Here is a 13,683-nt window from a genome sequence, read left to right as displayed (position 1 = left end):
CACCATTCCACGTTTAAGAACTTTGGAACAACTCGAACACTGCAAGTGTGGACAGGAACACACACTCCATCCCCCATAAATCCCTGCTAATCTAAGCTGCTTACTTCATCCTCTCAAACAGGCCTCTCCCAAATACTTATTAGCACTTCAAGCGCATGAAGTGTAGACCCAATATAGCTAAAACATTTTGAGTGTGTCACTGCTGAGACGTAGGAATGTAGCCTCCAACTCGAACCAATCTGGTGCTTATGGCACTGTACATCCCGTATTTAACTTTTGTCTGCAGCGCTATCTGTAACGTGAGAGAAGAAGAGAGATCCCTCAACTAATCTGTTGCAATATGTCAGATTATGTCAGTATGAGGCTCAAGGATTCAGAAACCAGCATGTGGACTCAAGGTCAACCAGCTTTGACTGAAAACACGAAACTCTGAAGTGGAAAGCATTGCAAGTGTACAAGACATACTAAGATGTCTCTGTGAGCTACCTATCACGCTAAGAGAGCCACAAAAACCCCCCAAACCCTGTAAGTTTCCTCTGGATCCGCCTCCTAATTGGGGACAAGCAGTGCACATGCTGTACAGGAAACTAGGAAAAAACTGTGATTAAAATAACTAAATCTGTGATTAAATAGTCAAAACATCATGTTGCTAATCTCTTGTAAAGAACTGTGGCTGATATGTTTGTTGCACACAAAGCAGGGATCACATCTGGCTGGCTTAAGGGGCTAGGACCATCCTTCTCTCTCCTCATTTAAACCTATTGCTCAAAATTTGCTCTCCCTTTCCCCGGGCGATCTACACTTGTTCTGGTTCTGGTTGTGGTTATGGTTCTGGTCATGCTTGTGGTTCTGAGAAGTTGGGAGAAGGTAAGTGACATGGCCTATGCCTTTGGTTACCCCCTCCCTAAACAGCAGCTTGGCCCCCACCCTCAAATATTCTGGGTGCTTCATGAAGCGGAAGCAGACAACAGCTCTCTCTCCAGTTCGTAGCTCATCCTACAGAGAAAGGAAACACACGTACACAGTTACAGTGTTATAGCCAATGCAGTCAGTCTTCATGTGGGACAGTGGTGTTCATGCCAGTTAAATATTTGAATAAAGAGATGCTCTAGGATATATTACCCACCTTTCCTTGCAAGCACTCTACAGTGGCTGTCTGTCTCACATTCCCCACATGCACAGTGACCTGGAAGCCACGGCGGAAGGTCTTAGCGTGGAAAAGGAGCACAATGGCAGCCTCAAACTGCCAGCAGATTGTGGGGTTCATTTTTGGACTCACCATCACCATACCCTGCGATACAGACACAATCACACAATTTAATACTTGGACATTTATCCGTTCTTTGAGATCATCTTTAAAGATGAAGCAGTCTAATCAGTTTCTAACACAAAAGTCTTCTGCTAGCAAAAACCAGAGGTGAACTTGAACTGTTGTACACACTTTTACACATTTACACAGGTGACTCACGTCAACAGTAATATTAACTTAAAACCAATTTATGAGGATTACACTGATTGCTTTTTTGAATAAGTACTCATGGTCATGACCGAGGCTCTTATGTCATTTCTGACCTTTCGAAGCAGCGCGCGGTCAAAGTTTCCCAGTGCCAGCGTGGCAGCTTGACCTGCTCTGAGGACTCGACACGCAGAGCGGTTCCTCTGAATGCTGCACACCTTCAGTCTCAAAAACTTCCCCTCATCTGTGGGACCAACGACTAAACGATCACCCTCACGACACACTCCACTGAGAAGAGAAGAAAGAAAAGAGAGAAACAGTTAAGACAAAGATGGATGCATAAAAGATACACAACACAATGACTGGAGAGAAGGACAAGGAGAGAGAGAAAAAAAGGGTAAATGAGAACAAGTCTATTTTAATGATGTTCATCAGTTACAGGCTTTACTGCTTAAGTGCAGATGTCCGGTAATTAAAAAACATTCTGTAGCAATAACTTGAGGATGGTCAACCTGTAGAGAGTTCCTCCAACAACAGTTCCCACATCGGGCACACTGTAGATCTCATCCACCTACAAGGAGATTTCTGGTCTCACATTTCTGGTGTATAGAAGTCATTGAGCATAGTGCACGTCATACATCTGCATATTTGTTTGCATAATAGTGTTTGTGTTTGTGTTTGTGTGTGTGTGTGTGTGTGTGTGTGTGTGTGTGTGTGTCTGTGTGTGTGTCTGTGTACCTGGAACTCTGTTAGCTGCTGCATAAGCTCCTCTTGTTCTTTGCTGTTGCTGAGAGGGGGCAGAATATTAAAGAAGACCTTGAGAAGGTCCAGGTTCTCTCCTGACACACTGGACAGGGTGAAAATGGGAGTGATACTGTGGAAGGACAGAGACACAAACAAATCAAAGCTGGGCAGGGTGACAGCAAAGACAAGGTTATGGTTCCGCCAAGCAGAGCCAGCCTTTAATGTAACATTATCACCAGATATATAGCATGTTAGTGGGGCAGCCACACACACGCATCTGCAACACACATTAAGCCTTTGTCGCTTTTTATTTTACCTGGAGGACTGGGCAAACTGTTGGGCGGCGGTCACTGCATCATCCGGATTGGCTACCACCATGGGCACTTTGTTGCAGCCAGGCTGTTTGAGGATACGCTCCAGCTGGCGCACGGTACGTTCCACCGTCACTTTAGCACACAGATCCACTTTACTGACCACTATGAAGATGGGAACCTTCAGCGCCATGGCCAGGCCCAAATGTTCCCGGGTAGTGCCCGCTAAGATTGAGAGACAGGGAATATAACAGGTGTTGTGGAACTTCAACCACTGGTTAAGGGACAGCTCTATTTTCAATGATACTGTCTTCAAAATCTGACAAAATAAAGACAGTCTTGTGGTCTGTTCAATACTTACTATGTATAAAACGTTTCATTATGCATGAAATGTATGTATGACCATTCATTATCAACTGAGCATAAAGATATGAGAATGGACTTTGTGGATACTAACCAATGCCAGTATTGGCCCCTACAACTAGCATGGCAAAGTCTGGGCAGTAGCTGGTGAGGCCAAAGATGGTGGTCTTCAGGTACTTGTAGTGACCTGCAAGGTCGATGAAGGTGATCATCTTTGAAGAGCTTTCACAGATCTCCTCTGCTGTACGTGAGTCACTGTAGTTCACCACCTATAAGAGAGGTCCAACATCGGGCTGATGGTCAAACACAATGTGCATTACCTGGAGACTGTTATGCTTTTGGAGAGCATTTGAGATATTTCTCTCACCTCTCCTTTGCTGTTAAAGCCCAGGATCTCAAAGCTAATGCTGGAAGTCCTGCCTGTCTGGATCTCATGGAGGTGTCTGAATAGGTTTAGGCGTGCTCTTCCCCGACCGTTATCCAGTTCCCCTTGGGTAAGCACACCCAATAATGTGGATTTCCCCGAATCCACATTCCCAAGCACAGCCACACGAAGATCCAGAAACTGGAAACACACACACACAGACACACACACACACATACACACACACATTATCATGATAAATCACTAAAAGAAAGGTTTGGTGAATGTTACTTGCCTAGACTGAAAAACATGTAATATCTGAATAGAACTCACCTGCTGGTCATCTGGAACTTTCCGGACAAGAACCTCTGCAATTTTTCTACAGTTCTTGTCAGAGTCATAGTCCACTTCCCTCTCTCTAAGGAGTGTGATGTCGGCACCAACCCTGTGTATGCAAACACAACCTATCCATAAACAGGAAACACAGTAAAAACACCTACACCCTCAGGTTTAAGGTTAGGATTAAACTGAACCTAATTGAAGACAGGAAATTCAGAGGTCTGAGGCACAAAACTTTGACAGACTGAGGTAACGACATACTTCTCTGCCATCCTACGCAAGGTCTTCAGTGAGGCTTTCATATCTCCCTCTGACAGTCCAACCAGAAGCCCATTGTCCTCCACACCTATCTGGTACACTGCCTCTCCCCTGCCCTCCTGTAGCCGCCATTTTAACTGTGTAGCCAGGTGCTCAAAACGATACTGTGTTGGATTCACCAGCTTCAGCTGCCGAGACACAGATTACAAAATGGGTTAAATGTGTGTATTCATCCCTGTACGTGTCCATGATTGTGTGTGTGTGTCTGTGTGTGTGTGTGTCTGTGTGTGTGAGTGTGAGTGTTAGTTACAGCTGTATGTATATGCATTGATTCGAACATAGACCAAATGATTTTACCTTGTACTCAATGTTTCCCTCTTCAGCCTGGAAGAGACAAAGATGATGTTAAAATCAAACGTAAAAGGTTAAGAATATTTTCATAAAATGAAACTGTGTTGCAACTGCATAGTAAAATCAAAATCATAATGTCTCACAACTGGGAGAAATTAATATCCACAAACAACCGACTAAATATGCATAATAAGAAAAATCAAATATACTTTTAGACAAAACCGTCTATAGATAGACATATCCAGGTTTTTTGCTATAGCTGCCTTGATCTGTTATAACAGCCTTCTTGCTAATGCTGATTTCTGGATTACACACACGCCCCCCTCCACCAAGTCGCCACCGGGCAACCAGCGCAGCCTTGTATCCATTATGTCAAATTTTAGCGAGGTGTTCACGCAATACGTTGCAGTGGTCTCCTGCATGTGGGCTAACAGCAAGGTTTGAATGTAAGCAAATAATCTGTAAACTGTCATCGGACCGAGTAATGAAAAGGCATCGGCGAGGCTATCTTGCTATCTCCAAAGCCCATAAGACGACCTGTTTTCTGATAAAAAAAAATAAGATTCAACAATATTTTTATTTACAAAAAATAGATAAACGAATGAAGTGGTCAGCTACTTACAAGCGGCATCGTTATTTAAAACAAACACTGACCAAAATAACACGAATGCCGCATCAATGCTCTATCTCTAGCTGGCTAAACTGGTTAACTGCTGACTGGATTTCTATAGAGCTCAGCGGAGCAGATGGCTAGCACTGTTACTACTGTACCTCCGGTGGAAAATACGGTGGCGTTTCATTTGATTTTTTGCTTTTCCTTTTTCTTCCTCTTTTACCCCGTCTCTTGCGGGGTTTCTTTTTCTGCCCGTTGACAAACCCACATTCTGGTCCTTGCAAATTCGGTTTCAGTCCAGGCCCTTTGCCGCAACCGATAACGTTTACATCCATCAAAAAGCTCCGCAAGGTATCTCTACTTGCTCCCCTTTACAGTCTATGTCAACCTGCGCTCTTTACATCTGAGCAATTTCATTGAATAGCAAATATTTACTGTATTGATACTGGCTGAGCAAGAGAATTAATACTGATCCAAAAGCTGGCATTCTGACCGGTCCAGAAATGGCTCTCTTCAGCAGCCCGCCCCTTTGTTATTACTCTCCACAGCAAAATACGACGTCAGAAGGATGGGGTTACAGTCGTTTAATGCATTATGCAGAAGTATATACTTCTTGAAGAGTGAAAGCTGTAATTACTGAATGCACTGTGTAAGTGGTTTGAAAGAGTGACTAACATTTATGTACATTTTTCATGACTTTTCATTCCAAACAAAGTACATTTTCACTTTCTTTCTTTCTTTCTTTCTTTCTTTTATTGAATATGGTCATTTTTGGAAATCAGGTATCACAAGGCAAACGTTATAAAAGTCCAACTTTGTGACATATGAGTTCTTTCTTCTCTGATGGTATTGTCTACACTATATTTAAACGCTGCTTAAATAAGTCATATTTTGATTTCAGGTCTTCAAAACACTCTGATTTATAATCCCTCTGTACCAAGAATTGAAATCTACTGTCATACCGGAGACCTCAACTAGGCAGACATAAATTAATGTTGAAGTTATGGTAAGGCCAACCCCTCCTCATCTTGAGGTAATTGTCAATGTAAGATATCTAAATTTTTGTTCTTTTGCTACTCTAGATAAACCAAGACATGTTTTATGTGTACCAAGATCTGACTTATTAAAAAAACATTTCTTCCATTAATGGCTGAAACAAATTACCTCAGATAAAATTCTAATCATGAGAGCCGCTTTTTTCCTACTGCTATACTTTTATATTACAACTTGGAATTTGTGTCTGGTGATCACAAAACATAATTCAGTTTTGCATGCTTTTTTTTTAAATACAATACTTGACAGATGGAGATTTATCTTAACTCTGGTACTCAGGGATATATGGAGAATTTTCTATGCACAGTATAGATTGATTGTGAAATCCAGATCTCTCCAGGGCCTGATACTGATAATCCCACCATACACAATCAAATACTTTTTGATTGTTTAGCACGATTAACAAAGCAGTTGTCTTATTTTGAAAAATGCTATCTATTACATGCAATATGTATCCCACATCTGTCTATTCTGTATAAACACAGAAACTTATTTGAGGACCTGAAAACACTGTGAAGTTGAGCCATCTGGGCTGGGTGACTTATTTTCCTTTAAGTTGGTCATTGTGTCACATTATGTGTATGGCTAGTTCTGATGTAAGTACATGGTTTTGTATCATCCCAAGAGAGCCAATAAGTGTTTTAATGTTGACACATCTGCTGTCTCTGGTGGCGTGTGTAGCTTTTTATAGAAGGATTCAAATGCCATTTGTGTTTCATTCCGTTTTAAATTGATATTTTGTGACATTGGGTCCCTCATCTTAATAATACTATTCTGTGCTTCTAGTTTGTAGAGTTTCTGGTTTGCATTCCGATAACAAAAACCTAGGTCTTGAGACTTATTTAATCACCTGTGCCGTTATATTTCTTTCTTTCTTTTTGGTCAAAAAACAATAGTTAACATTTTTATGTTATTATTTTAAATATTCTTGTTAAATTGTCTGTCATGTAACATATAGTGCAATATGAGAGCTCTTCAGTTATAAATCTTTTAAATATCGTCAGTTTAACTGTAGCTTCATTGCCACAGCTTGTTGCTTGTATTTTGTCACCTTAAGCGTATGCGTGTAATGTAATCCACAGACATTAAAGCTTGATGCATGTAATTACTTAATAACCTGAGTAAAACAAAATGTGTGTAAAGCAGTGTTTTTGGTTATTTGTACATACAAATGAAGTGAGACAGGAAAAAGTGAAATGCAGACATTTATTGAACCAAAGGGAAAAGACAGGGTACTCTCAAAATGAGTCAATGGCAACTTGATGGGACTTCAATAGTTATTATTTTAAAATAAGTTATCTTGGAACAGAAAGAGTTATAGGTATTTGGAAAACTATGATCAAAACTAAAGGTACCTAAATCAGAACTGAAACAGTTTCCTCAGATCACGACCAACATATAAAGATTCAACATGCACAAATGATATCTAAATGTCACTGTGATATTGGCAAACATCTTTAAACTGAAGCTGTCGGTGTCCAATCAAGCACATTCATCTGACAGAAGGTGGGTTGAGCCCATGTTAAAACCTGGTGTAGCCAGCACAACAAAGTTGCAAGTCATGACCTAAAAACAGAGATAATGAGTCATTAGATGCTTGTAAAATACAAAAACTCCACAGAATTTTTTAAAAGATCGATAGTTTGAAAATCTAAAAATTGAAAGCTCTTACCTTTGCATCATTCTGTAACTCGCAGTCGCTCAACCTCACTGTACCATCATTCTTACACACAGTCTCAGCCACTTCAGCAGTTACTGCGTACTTGACCCGTGCAGGGGGGTAGATCTAAGAATGCAGTCAGCAGAATGCGGTTATGGTCTTAGCAAACTTTCCAAAATATAATTTTAGTTTTATGTCTGCATAAGTACTGATTAAGTGTTGTGTTGGAGAACAATGATAGCATTTGAGTTCACATTAATCCCATTCCTTATTATCCAGTAGCCTTGCTCTGCACCACATATTTGGTGCTGTTTGTTATGTTCTCAAAACGTATGCTTTTTTTGCTAACTTAGAAAAAAAGGGTTTGTGTAACTCACGTGAAAATTGCCAGACAGGACATGAACCGCTTTATAGGCATGGGGGTAGTTGCTCAAACGGTTGTGGAGGTCTATGGCAAAGTTTGCTGCTTTGTAATAATCTTGACTTAAGGTTTGGTTAAAGTTTTCCCCAAATACAAAGCTCACCAGGGAAACTATAACAAGGAAGGTAAGGAGTGCCATCTTTGGTGGGCCCTGTGTCTGGCGAAGTAAAAGAAAAGTGCCAGTTGAGGTTAAGGAGTCAGTAATATTTAGGGTTTAATTTTTCATTTTCCACATGCTAATGGAATATTGTACATAAATCAGTAGCTTTACTTTTCAGCTAACCTTCTGTCCATAAGCCCGGTTTGTTTATTTGTAAAATGAGAGAGATCAAGCTCATTTCTTTCCTAGATGCAGACTTTGTAAAGCACATAATGTCATTTACTATTTGACAAACACATAAACCCCATTGTATGCCTCATAAAATTAAACAAATAACGCTAATTTATAACAATCTCTTCTTTTTCCACTTTGAAAAATTAACTGCCCCTTTCTACATTTAGACAATCATAGAAGGTGGTTTTTATAACTGTATACTGTTTAAATGCAACCGGTGGGATGCTGACCTGTTGTTGTCTCCTTATGATCTTTAATCTTGATCTGTAGATTATCCTTCTCTATGGAGAGACTTCAAGGAATGTTAAACTTTACTCGTACACAGCCTTGTCTTGTTGGGATGAATGCCATCTGTTTCTCTTTATCTGTTCTTCACACAGCGTCAGCAATGGTTATCCATCTTCACATTTCACAGGTGACCTGTCACAATCTTGCTGACAATAGACTCTTTGCAGGCTTTACAGCCTAGACTGTGTTTGTGTTTGTCGTTCCTCCCTGGTCACATGATCAAACCTTTCACTCATCAGGACCCATGCTGAGGTGTCCAGAAAACTTCCTGTCTATAAATCACACGTCTACTCACATACCTTGCACAAGTACAAAATAGAAAAGTAGAATCAGTCCTGAAATGTTGGCAATACTTTGGGAATGTATCAGTGTGTATGAAAGATTCTCCGAAGGCTGTAGAGTTTTTTTATTCATTGATGCATTTGCTCTCCGAACAACTAACACCCCTAACCCCGTAACACGCCTTACTCACACCTAAGGTGCTCTTCTATACCTACACCTCCCTCTATCTTGAAGTAGACTTGCACTTACTGCTAATTGTTCGGACTTAGCGCATACTCTCAGGTCTCTCGCTGTCTTAGAGCTTGAACTGTTTCCTACTTGTAAGCTGCTTTGGATAAAAGCGTCAGCCAAATAAATGTAATGTAAATGTAAATGTAATGTAATGAACAGGTTAGGATTGTGGTTTGCAGTAATATTCAAGCATCGTGCGTATTTGGCAAAAATAGGTAGTATCTTTACTCTGAGTACAAAGTTGTCTGTGATATAAAAAGCAGCCGGAAAGATCCACGGAAACACAGAGGACAGCTTCTTGATCTGCCCATTATTGTATTTTATTATTTTATTAATTTATTCTTATTCTTACCAGTTCATGCTTGATTTTGGGCAGTGGTTTACAACAGTACAGATAGTCGTAAAGTTGGTTTGGCGGCACTCTGTGCACGGCACAAGATGATTGTCCTAAGGTCTGAGAAACTAATGGACGCTGAAAGGTCTCTCAAGGAGTTCTTTCCTGAGTCTGTGAAGGTACGTTAAACTGTCTTTGGTTATACCCAATAGTTTATGTCGTATTTTTGTTTCATGTTGAAAAGCCCTTCCTTGTACGTATGTGAGTGTGTGTTTTTCTGCCTGTCTGCATGGCCAGCAACATTTATGAAACATTCAGCCAAAAATAACAACTCATTGATAAATCTATTTTCGTATTTTAGTCAGTACTGTCTGGTGCTGCCCGCAAATACGTGATAATAGAGTCAAATACGTTACGCAGAATTACCAGCAGTGTGCAACCGAGTCCTGTACAGAGGAGAGTGCCACTGAATCCAAATCCAAACCTGACAAGGGCAACATGACAGCAGCCCATGCCCGACACAAATTATTCTTTGTATATTCTAAAATGTATAACTGTATTTTTAGAGCCTTCCTGGTGGGGTACATGATAAGAATTAAGATTTTTTTGTGTGTATTTCATTAACTTTTAAATATTTGACTGACAAGTGTGTGTCCCCAAGTTTATGGTGATAGTATTGTATAATGTATATATATTGTATGTTTTATTTTTTCAGCTTTACATTTTCGTACACATTCCTTCATCTGCTCAGTTCAAGATTTTTTTGCATGTTTTTGAATACACCCTTTTATCTGCCAATTTAGAGTACTCATATTTAGGGGGTGGGGGTGTTGATGTTGATGGTTGGTGTGTCAATGTTTGTAGTTTTAGTATTCCATGATAATTTGGATGGTTTTACTGGGGTTCTGGGGTAGCTTCAGGCTACTACTGTTGAGTTTTACTAAATGAGATATTTTTCAAAGTTATTTGGTTTATTCAACTCCACTTCTTTCCTGTGTATGTACAAATACAAATACAAACTCAAATAATTTTATCATCCCAACAAATACAGGTACAGACAAAAATAGTAGCCCTGCTGACGAGCTTTAATAACAATGCACTCAAATGAATGACGAAAATGTTTATTATTTTCTCTAGGTTTATGGCTGCCTGTTTCATATTAATAGAGGCAAACCTCACAAGCTTGAAGTTATTGTTGACTCCTGGCCAGACTTTAGAGTCATCATCTGCAAACCAAAAATACAGGTGCACTGAAAATGATGTAACATACTGTAGCAAATGTCATTTAAATACTGTATACGTTAAAATGCATGAAAATCAAGCATATTCACACAGAGATACATACATAAGAATGTGTGTAAAAGTGTATAATTTCACTGAGGTTATTTTGTGAAGGGGACTAAGGATCGAGAAGGGGACTTCAATATCCATAGTGTCTATTCCAAAGACAAGGACAGCCTAAAGACACTTCTTCAAACAGCTGGTATCATAAACTGGGACGTATTCACATTGCTTGCAGGTTCATACATGACTGATTGATTTCTGTCAATGTGTTTCATTTTTTTGCCCTTAACAGTAGTATTATGTTGCTCATTAATGTCATTGTGCACAACACATGTGAGAAAGATCTTTTCATATCTGCTTGTTCAAAGGTGTTGACATCAACCACTTAAGAGTTGTTCAGGAGGTTGCTGATGAAAAAGGGATTCCCTCCAGAGCACAGACTGTTATGCATGTGTTTATACTTGAGGATTTCAGTCATGTCAATGTTCGAAAAAGGTTAGCTACGGAGTGTCATGTAAATAATTTACGCAGTCGTCTGGTATCGTTTCATTATAATGTCAACTGGAGGATCTGTATCTTTCCCCTTTGAAACTATCTCTGTGTTCCTTGCAGTCTTACTGGGTGTACAGTAAGACCACTGACTTCTGACCATGCAGAGCTGGTCGACAGCACTTGGAAGTGTGGAGGAGACAGGAACAGCTATAATACTGTGTCAAACTATATCTCCAACTACCCGTCATTTTGTGTGATGAGGGAAGGTGACACGCAGCCTGTGTCCTGGATTCTACTGCATCAGCACTGTGCCCTAGGTTTACTTTACACTCTGCCTGAACACAGGGGCAGAGGTTATGCCAAGCTGCTTGTATCTATCATGGCAGAACATCTCCTAAAACAAGGATGTCCAGTTTACTGCTTTATAGAGGAGGGTAACAGCGCCTCCCTCAGGCTCTTTACGTCACTGGGTTTCAAGGAGAAACCGAGTTACCAGGCAGTGTGGTATGAATTAAATAAACGAGCTGTATCATAGGTCATAACTCACAGACTGTTTAAACAACTCGCATGCTATGCTACATGGTAGACTAAGTATTCTCTCTGTCTTTACACATGGTTTTCACAAATTGTATGTCTTAAACTGCAATAATAAACTGGAAAGAGAAGGTCTAGGACTAGAAGAACTAGTCAGTTTCAGACCCCCACGCCAATTCACATATTTGTATTCTTGTCCTTGATTACTACATGAAGAGAACTTTGTCAGTGTATTGAAGCTAATAAACAGGGCTGTCACATTATCAAAAGTGTACTGGTTTTCTGATATTTAAATCCAGAGATTATTTGGAATTGTCAAAAATAGAAGAAAGAAAGCCAAGGCTCTCACACGGTGAAATTAAAAAGTCTTTATTCTGATGGGCTCAAAACATATTTAAAAATGCACCTATGTGTTTCAGCTACTCTGAGCCTTCATCAGGGTGCTTTCTCTATGACAGACACAATACTATAGCTGCAACTAGGGAAAATAGTTAAGTAATGGGTGTGGCTATGAATCAGCTGTCCAATGGCTAATCAGTTGTTGTGTAGATGGCTAAGGACCAGCTGTGATATTGAAAATTGTGATATTTTTACTGAACAATAGAGTTATCAGGGTTGATGGGGTCAGGAATTCATCAGTAATGTTGAGATAGAAAAAATGATGAAACAGAAGGACAGATCTGAAGTAGAAACCATGATATAGACAGATCTTTGTAAAGCATCATTATTTAACTTTGGATACAGAAGCATGTTTTGTGTGCCAGGGCATGTTTTATCAGACTACAGTTACTGTCAATAAATTCATCAAGTTCTAGCCATGCTTTTATTATCCCTCTCAATGTTAATTCAGTTGTTTGTTTTGTCTCTCTCTGAATATTATACCATTGTGTATATCTCCTGTACATTATGTGAGGAAGTTCAGCACATTTCTCAGTATGAGCTGTCTCCATGCAAGGTTTATGTGGCTCCCCACGTCACACCGGTACATATTAGCCCAGGACCAGTAGTAAAATTATCTGTGATATACTTTATTGATCATCGCTAGATCATTTATGTTAAGCTTTCAAGGACAGAGAATATAGATTTTAACACATTTTCAGATTTTTTTTATCTAGCTCAGGAACACAAAAAAATCTCTCCTATGGACTTAACATTTCAAATATATATATTTTTTTACATTAAAAAATTCATAACTCCATGGACTGGTCAGAGCTATGTGGTGATGAATGTCAGTGAAACATTTTCAAAAATCATTTGGCTAAAGTTTGCAATTTACAATTTGGTATTTCACAGACGCCTTTAAACCAAAGTGACTTACAATCAGCGCAGCAATCAGGTTTAGCTAACTACCCAATAAGCAAAAGACCACAGTAGGAATGCAAATGAATTATTTTCAGTACCACACTCCTGTATATCCTGCAAAGATACAACAGAAATCTGCACACAAAACCTGCAACACAGAGACAACTTTAGTACAGAAGATTTTTTATACCATAGAATATAAAAACATAACATAAAAGGAAGGTTACACGTTAGGGGACAGGTGGATTCTGAAAAGGTGGGTTTTCAGTCGTCTGCGGAAGATGGTGAGGGATTAGGCAGTTCTGATTGGGTGAGGAAGGTCATTCCACCACTGCGGAACGAGGGCAGAAAAAAGGCGTGGCCGAGTGGAACGGCTGCCGGGTTCCCGAAGTGACAGGACCGCCAGCTGCCCAGAGGAGGTTGAGCGGAGAGATTCGGTTGGAGTGTATGAAGTGATCAGAGACTGAAGGTAGGATGGGGCAGAGCCTCTTGTGGCCTGGTAAGCCAGCACCAGTGTCTTAAACTGGATGCAGGTTGCTCCCGGAAACCAGTGAAGTGCAGTCAGTAGCGGAGTGACAGAGTGTTTTGGCGGGTTGAATACCAGGTGTGCAGCAGCATTCTGAACCAGCTGAAGCCACCTAATAGTGCAAGCCTATAAGCCAGCCAGGA

General features: G+C 40.1%; 2 protein-coding genes across 2 annotated transcripts; one reads left to right on the top strand and one right to left on the bottom strand.

Annotated features, from left to right (window-relative positions):
• Positions 1-765: 765 nt before the first annotated feature.
• On the bottom strand, positions 766-5,134 carry gtpbp2b (GTP binding protein 2b). The gene is made up of 12 exons (XM_030772091.1): positions 4,958-5,134; positions 4,193-4,219; positions 3,839-4,023; positions 3,572-3,683; positions 3,242-3,439; positions 2,969-3,143; positions 2,517-2,736; positions 2,195-2,330; positions 1,969-2,027; positions 1,573-1,744; positions 1,127-1,291; positions 766-996 (listed from the first exon to the last, which is right to left on the bottom strand). Exons 1-12 carry the CDS (start codon positions 5,132-5,134, stop codon positions 766-768), a joined length of 1,857 nt encoding a protein of 618 aa, XP_030627951.1.
• Positions 5,135-9,506: 4,372 nt separating this feature from the next.
• Positions 9,507-11,720, top strand: LOC115810763 (glycine N-acyltransferase-like protein 3). Its single transcript, XM_030772767.1, has 5 exons — positions 9,507-9,581; positions 10,540-10,647; positions 10,798-10,921; positions 11,055-11,181; positions 11,299-11,720. The coding sequence occupies exons 1-5, from the start codon at positions 9,507-9,509 to the stop codon at positions 11,711-11,713; spliced, it is 849 nt and encodes a 282-aa protein (XP_030628627.1). The 3' UTR covers positions 11,714-11,720.
• The last annotated feature ends 1,963 nt before the right edge of the window (positions 11,721-13,683 follow it).

Source organism: Chanos chanos, chromosome 4, assembly GCF_902362185.1.
Source record: "Chanos chanos chromosome 4, fChaCha1.1, whole genome shotgun sequence".
Taxonomy (NCBI): domain Eukaryota; kingdom Metazoa; phylum Chordata; class Actinopteri; order Gonorynchiformes; family Chanidae; genus Chanos; species Chanos chanos.
The sequence above is the reverse complement of the archived record's forward strand: the minus strand, read 5'-3'. Positions and strand labels throughout refer to the sequence as shown.